The sequence below is a fragment of the Anabas testudineus genome, chromosome 1 (genome assembly GCF_900324465.2).
Source record: "Anabas testudineus chromosome 1, fAnaTes1.2, whole genome shotgun sequence".
In the NCBI taxonomy this organism is placed as follows: Eukaryota; Metazoa; Chordata; class Actinopteri; order Anabantiformes; family Anabantidae; genus Anabas; species Anabas testudineus.
Genome location: NC_046610.1, coordinates 19,330,075 through 19,339,556, shown reverse-complemented (window position 1 = coordinate 19,339,556; position 9,482 = coordinate 19,330,075). Strand labels below are relative to the sequence as shown.

Below are 9,482 nucleotides of genomic sequence, written 5' to 3'. Positions count from 1 at the left end.
GGAGCTTCTGGCCTCGCTCAGCTGCTGATTCAGAGACGTCAGAGTGGCATCAATTTGTCTCACCTCCCCCTCCAAACTAGACACAGAAGAAGCAAGACAGGAGATGAACAGGAAGGTCAGACAGCACATGTTTTCAGATCTGTGTGTGTGTGTGTGTGTGTGTGTGTGTGTGTGTGTGTGTGTGTGTACCTGAGCTTGGGTTCATCCCTGCAGAGCTTCATGTCTGGACTGAGCTACTCTCAGTGGAGCCTCTTTGTTGTTGATGGCCTTCTGTAGAACCAGAATATTCCTCTCCTAGACCCCGATCTGCTTCAAGGTCTGTACACACATGGTCACACAATTAATAACCAATCAATAGATCACCCTGACTGTCTGTCTGACTGTCTGTCTCTCTGTGCACCTTTGTAAGCTTCATCTCCAGCTGAGTCTTGGCCTGTACCAGCTCCACACAGCGCTGGCTGAAGGCTTGGTCCACCTTGGAGCACTGGACTCTCAGATCCTCAGTGGTGTCCTGCAGCACCTGCTCCACCAGCAGTCTGACACACAAACAGCTTAATTAAGTTCACTGAAAACTTGAAATCATTTACCACAGTGACGCTTTGAGCTCCCATCACACTGATCTTCATCATCATTACTCTGCAGCACTCTGACCTGAGACTGTTGGTGGCCTGTTCCTCCTGCAGGGCCTTGTTCAGGTTGTCCTGGCTGAACTTCATCCACGACGAGCGGTTACACACTCTGCATCAAACCAGAAGACACAGAGTGTAACTGTATCATTGTGTAATTGCAGATTCACAGACTCATAGCTCACACTCACTGGTCCTGCATGGCAGCTGAGCCTGGGTGGTGCTTTGTGTCTGGACTCCTGTTACTGTGTCTCCCACAGTGGTCATCAAAGCTGTAGGCCTGGTACTTATCAGGTTCTTTATCATTCTTATGATCGGTGCTCTGCTGCTCATACAAACCCAGCTCTGAACCAGATAAAGCTTCTGAATGAACATGACTCTAAAGAGAAAGAATTGTTTAAATGAATGAAACAGCACAGGTACACAGAGGAGGTTGTATGACCACAGTCTGTTTTTCAGTTTGTGTGATCCAGAGTTTGATATTTACCTTTCTCATTTCTTTGGTTTCCTCAGTCTTTGTTATGTTTCTGTTCACACTGACTTCTAAACCTATCACTTTACATTTGTAAACTATGACTAGAACAAATGTAAACCATCATGTTAGTGAGTGTAACATCTGAAAACACACAGAAAGCACAACAGATAACTGTTATCACCATCTCAAGAACAGTGTACAAGACAGTGTGAACTCTCTGATGTCAAATACACACTAACCATTAATATGTTTATTTGGGATATGTGTTGCTTGTGATTTGAGCTGTTCCACAGTGATGGTAGAGATCACAGTGCTGGTCTTATGTGGAAAGACTGTGTCAAAAACAACATTTGTTAGGACTGCTGACTATTGGAGCAAATTCACTAAAGACTACATCTTCACATTTGAGACTTTTCAGTTTTTACCCTGTTCAACATCAGAAAGATCAGATCCTACTTTTCGGACTATACAACACAACTCATTGTGCAGGCTCTGGTCATATGTCGGCTCAATACTGCAATGTCATACTGACGGTGTTACCAGGATGCACCATCAAACCCCTCCAGATGATCCAAAGTTCAGCAGTATGTCTCAGTTTTGATCAGCCTAAAAGGACACATTACACCACTTTTCAAATCTCTGCACTGGCTTCCTGAAGCTGCCCGCATCAGATTCAAAGCCCTGACCTTTGCCTACAAAGTGGTCAACTTAACAGCATCAGCTTACCTGAACTTCCTGATCCAGGTCTACAATCCCTTGTAGACAGACACTTGTCTTGTGTTCACCTCACCTAAGAAAAAAGCTCCCTGGCAAAGCTTTTCAGCTCAGTGGTTCCATGATGGTGGAACGACCTGCCCTCTTCTGCACACTCAGCTGCCTCTCAACTTTAAAAAACTTGCTGAAAATAGAACTCTTCTAAATCTTTCTCTCCACTTAAATCTGTCTCTGCACTGTCCTTACCGTCCTGTCAATTACTGTTATTAGTTGCACCTCTTCTCAGCCTCCCTCAGTCAAAAAGTCCTCCCCCCCCCGTCACATGGTGATTGCCATATTGGCTTCCACCATTTTGTATTTCCCAGTCTTCAACTCCCAGAGTTCCCTGTATCCCCATGTCTGGTTCCTGTATCGTTCTACCATCACTTTTGTTACAATAAGCTCCTTTAATCTACTTGTATATGGCATTTAGTGGTGGGCAAATGAAGCCTCAAGAATCACTGAGGCTTTCCTAACAACTGTGTCGAAAAAGGTTCAAAGCTTTAAGGCCTCAGTGACGGTGGCATCTGGTGGACAACTGAAGCCATAGCATCCTCTGGTACTGTTTCAATCCCACGACAGCAATAAAAGTTCAGAAAAGTCTGTGTGGTCATTCAAGTGTTTTGTTCATTCATACCAAATACTGATTATATAGTCATTATGCTCTCTCTCATACTCTAAAACACATTCCACATTAACCCAAAGAATCAATGCAAATTAAAACATGGGTTAAATGTTGGTCAAGGGTTTATTAGGGTTTATTATCCCTATCAGCATTAGAGATCCTTCCTACTCTGCAAATAATCAGTGTTTGAATTCAGAAACATTGTTTATTTTTTTGTGTGTTTTTATAGAAAACCTGTAAAGATAATAGTTTGTCAGTTAAGGACTTGTATGGTTGATTTGAAAGGATTATTTACAAAAGCAGAAGCAGTTAGTTGTCTTCACAGGTTTTTATTGAGAAATAGAATTTTTTCTACACTGCCACACTGCAAGTGTCAAAATGATCCCAAACTTTAGAACATCTCTTATTGGTGGTACTCGCCATGAAACTTGCCAAAATACTCCCACTCTCCAAATCTCTGTCTCCTCACAACCTCATTTGAAGCATAATGAAGCATCTTAAATAGCTGGTATAGCACCAAACACTCAAATCTGTAACACCTGTCCAGCTGTCACTGGATCAGAATGTATTGAAATACACTGAAACACAATGAGCCAATGAAACACAGGTGTTTCGATACAAGCTCCGATACAGTGATTCGAATCACTGCGCTTCAGGAAGAGTGACACAAGCTCCGAAGCCTCGGTATTTTTGCCCATCACTAATGGCATTATAATTGTGTCCACTAAAACCAAAATTATGTGTTAATTGTATGATTTTTACACAAAATTATTTGGTATAGGAAAAAGCAGGTGTGTTCTACAATAATAATAATAATAAACCATTTAGGAGACAATAATGTACAGACAAATACAGCATTTACACCTCCCAGAATCAAGTCTGAGCAAAATTATATAGACATATATTAACACTCATAGAAATATATTCATATTATGTTTAATCTTTACTTTAAATATTTGATTTATTTTGACGAGTCATGCAAACGTAATTGTCATGGTGTTAGGATCAGACTCCATGACCAGAGAGGACTCAAAAGACAGGATTAGTTAAGAGGGCTTATTACAAAAGAGAATATAATTTGAGGAGCTCCAGTGATGTCACAGCTGAAGAGGGGTGACTTCAGATGTAGGTGGAGGTCTATGAGAGGAGACAGGGTTAGCCGGAGTAACACAGTAGAATACTGATGTAATGAGAAGAGTTTATGACCTGAGTGAGAGCGGCGAGGTGAACCGGGAAGGGAGGAGTGGCGATGATCCAGTAGCTGTGTAGACGTGAGAGGGGGGAGTCAGACAGAGACAGGTTACAGGTCAGGCAGGGTTCATATCAGAAAGTATTCTGAAGACAAGTACTGATTAGTCTCTCACGTCAATGTGAGACTCTCTAGCAAACTGGCAGACCTGCTAATAAAGGGACAGGGCAGACACAGGTTCAGGCAATCTGCAATCAACAGGTCACCTGACAGAGGAGGGAGAAAACAAGGAAATCAGGGGCAGACAGGCAGGAGGAGCTGGAATCATGACATTCTTAGTCTGTTTTTGGGTCAAACTGGTAATGGTCACTGTGAATTTTCTTGTTATCTTGTCATCTTGTCATCAGTCAGACTGAACTGTGTGTTTTGTCTGTTGTTAGAGGTGATTAGTGCCTGCTGCAGACATGAGGACGGCTGGTTTCCTCTGCAGATGTACTTCATGTTGTTCTGGTCCTGAGACTCATGTGAACAACCGATGGACACTGAACCTCCCTCTTAACTTTGAACTTTACTGAAGTTTTTCATTACAGTTCATTCTATTGTAAAAAAAAAAAAAAAAAATCAGGGGCTGGAAGGTTCAGGATCAGAAGATAAATCTCTGTGTGTAAAGGGAAGATGCCACTAATGAATGTGCTCGACCTGCGTTAACGTCTCAGTTGCTGTTGTATAAAGAGCCTAATCATGCTGTAATGTTGAATTCAGCCACACAGGCTTGGGAGGAATAAACCACTGAAATGCAACCTAAAGCTCTACTGTGCAAGAATAAAGACATACATTAACTCTATTCAGAAACAAATTCAAAGAACAAGACCATCCAGACTGTTGTCAGCTGAAGATGGAAAAAGTCAACAGTGCTACAACAGAGTGGCTCCACAAACACAGAGAGTCTGTACTTGACCGGCCTGTCTGCAACAAGCCTCATTCCCAACTTTTTAAAATTCATTCATGTTTACAAAAGACAATTTGAGTAGATCAATGAAAACACAAAAAATCTTCTCTTTGTACTTTTATCACATAAATAAAATAAAAAGTTTTAATTGTAATGTAGAAAAATAGGTGCCGAGGTGCCATTATTCTATACAATGCTTGTGTTTGCATAGATACAAATACATGTAATTGTTTTTCAATTCAAAGAACTTACTGAAGAAGATGAACAGCAGAATTTTAAGGCACCACATCGTCATCTTTTGTGAGCAAAGAGAAACTACAAAATAAGTTATACTAACATAGAAATGTTCCACCCACAACTTCAGTCTGTCAGTGTGTCATGTAAATGCTAAACTGTCTCATTTGGCACTTTGCTCATTTTTTTTTAAAGTTAAAACTCACTTCCTAATTTCTGATCCTTATGTGTGAAACAGAGAAATTATAACAGCAATTCATTCTCATATTAGTTAAACTCACTGAGGTCACTGCTGAGTTTGCTAGGAATACCCCTGGAATACCCTATGGTTGTTGGCATGTTTGGCTGGAAAAGCTTCCACACACTTTGACTACTACTATCACCAGGCAGTATCTTTTCCTTCTGCTTGTAATAGCTCTATAAAATCCATTATGAGGTGTTAAAATGGTCTTTCTGTGTGCTGCTTGTTGTGTGTGTGTGTGTGTGTGTGTGTGTGTAATTTGTCCTGCATTGTGTGTAGCACAGGTCATGCAAGCTTTACAGTGTTTTTTTCTGCATACACAGAAAAGCCTTTTGTATACCAATGTTATGTGAGTGTTTCTAGGATCCCTCCTTTTCACACGCGGTCTAACCCATGTGTCAATTTAGCAAAATGTGGAAAAAAGGGAAAGAATGTGGAGTTAATGTCTTCTGTTGCGTTGTGATTTGACCAGTGATGTTGAGAGCTCACAGTGCTGGTCTTCTGTGGAAAAACTGTATAAAAAACAACAGCATTCCTTAGGACTGCTGACTATTTTGTTTCATATAACTTTGTAAGCATCAGAGCTCGATTTTTTCTGATACAGCTTTTGAATTAACATGAATCTCAGGAGATAACATTGATCAAGTGAACAAAACAGCACAAGTATACAGAGGAGGTTGTACAACACATTTACCATCTCATCATCTCAAGTGGGAAATCTTGTTGTTTGTTTATGCTTTTTTGGCTACTTCAGGCTTCCAGTATTGTGTTTTGGCCATGCCCCCTGCACACAGACAATCAGACCCATAAAAATGCATGAATCCGAAGGACTGTTTGTACACACAGGGCTTTCACACAGAAATCAAGAAGGGAAGTGAATGTGATGTCTACATTGTGAACTTTAGTGTTTATTCGTTTTAAAATCCCTATAACGTTTTGTAAAAATATTCAAGAATGACTTTACTTTCAAAAAACATGATTTTAATTCTTGCAAGACAACTGTAGAATCAATGAACATGAAATAGACAATTATTTTGCACAAGCATGTTGGCAAACAAAATAGTGGTCTTGAGTGTGCATAGATGTTGTTTTTACCTAAGAACAAATCCCAAATAAAAAGCATTTGTCATCAGAATCTTCATCAAAAACTGTGTAAGTGGGCTTTAGGAAGACATTTATTTTTAAGAACACTTTAATACTGACAATGTTTGACACAATTTAATAACTTCTAGATGCAGCTTTTCAAACATTAGTGAGTCTCTGCTTTACTTCTAACGATCTGACTCTCTAAGAAGCGTCTATTCTACCTAGTCATGTTACTGACAAGTTGCCAGTAATTCTAACTAGCTGCAAAATGTTCTTCCAGGTCTACTCAGTACCACTCCTATTACCTTTCCAGTCTTTTTGTTGTCTTTGTCCCCAACATCTGAGATGTGTTGCTGTCATCAATTTCAAATTCTCATCAGTTGTTTTAAAATGATACACCTGTTGATTGATCTACAGTACTTTTGAAAAAAATCTGAATGTCACCGTTTCGGCCTGGCACCCGGCCAGCCTTGGATTTTTCCCTCTCCCTCTGGACTCCGCCCACTAGCCACTTCTCCCCCTCTGCTCCCCGTAATCAGCTGCATATTGACTCCACCTGTTTTTCCCTCACTCTACAAAAACTCTCCTCAGGCTTTTTCCCCCATGTCAGATCGTCGTCATTCCCCTGCCAGCTACTTAACCTGCCAGCTAAACCCTGCCTGCTCTCAACCTGCTCTCAGGCCTGCTCTCAACCTGCTCTCAGGCCTGCTCTCAACCTGCTCTCAGGCCTGCTCTCAACCTGCTCTCAGGCCTGCTCTCAACCTGCTCTCAGGCCTGCTCTCAGGCCTGCTCTCAGGCCTGCTTCTGCTCGTCCTCCTCACCCCTGTCTGCTTCCCCCCTGTATTCTCTGGACTTTGCCCCTCCTCTGAACTTTGGCCATTGTTACCTGGTCTTATGTGAGTGTTTTCCTGCCATTGAGCAGTGGTTTTCTTTTGTACTTTGGTTTCTGGTTTGTTACTTTGTTCTCTGCCATTTTGGTAGTTTTATGTTGTTACTCTGTCCTTGTGTTTCTGCCTGTTTTTGTAGTGTCTGTTGACACCCCCCTTAGTTCCCTGTTGTTGTAGTTTTCTCTAATAAATCTTGTTTTCAGTTCATACTTGCCTAGTCCCTTTCCCTTAAACTGTAACAGAACGATCTGACCATAACGCAGCCATGGATCCCCGTGATCCCTTAAAGGGCCGACCAAACCTTCCCCCCTGTCCCTGTTTCAAGCGTTATGGGCTTTTTCCCAAGGCGCTGGGGGCAGAGTACTTAGACCTGCGTGGTGCAGCGGATTATTTGTTTAAATGCCTGGACTCAGCAGGAAGGCTAGAGCTTGTCACATCCATCACCAAATGTCTCTCGTAAAGACACCAACAAACAGCCTTGGATAGATGTCAGTATTTGTAGTTGTAAAGCTGAGTGTAGGAAAGCTGAGCGGAGATGGAAGAAAACTGGACTTCAAGTGCATTGTGAAGCTATGAAAGAAGCATTACTCCACTACAATACAACAGTAAAGAATGCAAGAGCTAAATACTTCTCAGACCTGATCACTGCTCACTGCCATAATCCTAAGTTTTTATTTCAGACTGTTGACAAGTTATAAACCCAACCCCTCCTAGCATCCCAGCTGAAAGTGATGCAGATTGTGAGAAGTTCTTAACCTATTTTAATGATAAAATAGAATAAATCAGAGCTTCTGTTATCCCCAACTCCTCACCAGTCATAGTCTCACACCCTTTTAGAGAATGCACTTTAAGCCAGTTTCCTCCCATGACCTTTTTTGAGCTACTACAAACTCTCTAAAATGAAACCATCTTCCAGCCCAGTTGATGTCATCCCAATTAAGTTCTTAATCTCGATCATTGATTCGCTTGCTCCCTCTCTCCTGATTATTTTAAATATTTCTCTGTCCACTGGGACTGTGCCAGAGTATTTTTAAATTGCATGTGTGCAACCTCTTCTGAAAAAAACCTGGTCTGGATCTCTCATCCCCCGAAAACTACAGACCAATCTCCAAACTACCCTTCATATCAAAGATTTTAGAAAAGTACGTGTCTAAACACTTATTTCTAGCTGCAGACAACTATAACATCTTTGACGAATTGCAATCTGGTTTTGGCAAACACCACCATGAGTGTATAAATGAGATAAAAAAACTTGATGTCTCAAAATTTCCTGCAGCTGAATTCTGACAAAACAGAAATAGTTGTTATCAGTCCACAACGTGTAGCCAAACACATTCTGCCCTGCACAGATTCTCTCTTAGATAATTCAAAGCCCACTGCAAAAAGTCTTGGTGTTTGGTTTGATAGTGAACTTAACTTTGAGCTTCATGTCACAAAGCTTGTCCAGGCATGTTTTTATCATCTTAGAAATATCTCCAAAATACGTTCAATTCTTTCTTTTCATGACACTGAAGTAATCTTACACGCATTTATTTCCTCACGCCTCGACTATTGCAACAGTCTGTTCACCTGTCTCAGCCAGAAATCTATTAATCAGCTCCAGATTGTTCAGAATTCAGCTGCAAGACTCTTACCTAGAAAAAGAAAATACGATCACATCACTCCTGTATTAGCTTCCTTACAATGGCTGCCAGTATGTTTTAGGATTGATTTTAAGACTTTATTAATAACTTTTAAAGCTCTGCATGGTCTTTCCCCCAACTATTTATCCCAGCTTTTAAAGCCTTATGTGCCTGCACGTAGCCTGAGATCCTCTGGTAGAAATCTTCTGTATGTCCCTGATGTCAGAATGACTACTAGAGGTGACAGAGCCTTTTCAGTTAGAGCCCCTAAACTCTGGAACAGCTTACCCGAGGAAATAAGATCAGCTGACTCAGTAACATCTTTTAAAACTCTCCTTAAAACATACCTCTACCGGCAAGCCTTTTGCGATCTTCTGTAAGCTAAAACAAATCTGTCCTTGGGAAGACTCTCCATTAGATTACAATGTCTTTACGTTGGAACTGGTCTTCCCAAGGACCAATGTGGTAGTTGTTTGTATTATTGTTTTGTTTGTATAGCTGTTTCCTGCTCCCCAACCGGTCGAGGCAGATGGCTGTTTAACTTGAGCCTGGTTCTGCTGGAGATTTCTTCTCGGCCGCTCAGGCTCCAACTTCAGCTCCTGTTCCTGTCACCTGTCCTGTTCCGGCCACCGCTTCAGTTCCTGATTCAGTGCCTGTTGTGGCAAATGCACCAGTCCCTACTGGCACCACCACCACAACAGCTGTCTTCCTGCCGTTGGAGCATCCAGGCGTCTGCTCCAGAGCTGGCTCTCCAGGCGTCCGCTCCGCATTAAAGTCATCCAGCTCCTCTGCCAT

At 41.6% G+C, this 9,482-nt stretch overlaps 1 protein-coding gene across 1 annotated transcript; it reads right to left on the bottom strand.

The window, feature by feature from the left end:
- Positions 1–217: 217 nt before the first annotated feature.
- Positions 218–9,482, bottom strand: LOC113161860 (tektin-4-like). The gene is made up of 5 exons (XM_026359674.1): positions 9,300–9,482; positions 818–1,005; positions 652–738; positions 364–536; positions 218–318 (listed from the first exon to the last, which is right to left on the bottom strand). Exons 1-5 carry the CDS (start codon positions 9,480–9,482, stop codon positions 218–220), a joined length of 732 nt encoding a protein of 243 aa, XP_026215459.1.

Bases quoted from the DNA above. Each gene is read 5' to 3' on its own strand.
- LOC113161860 (XM_026359674.1), bottom strand. From the start codon at position 9,482: ATGGCAGAGGAGCTGGATGACTTTAATGCGGAGCGGACGCCTGGAGAG. The intron at 537-651 runs GTCAGAGTGCTG...TTTGTGTGTCAG, and splicing joins CAGGCCACCAACAGTCTCAG to ACTGCTGGTGGAGCAGGTGC. The intron at 319-363 runs GTGATCTATTGA...ATGTGTGTACAG, and splicing joins CAGTCAGACAGACAGTCAGG to ACCTTGAAGCAGATCGGGGT.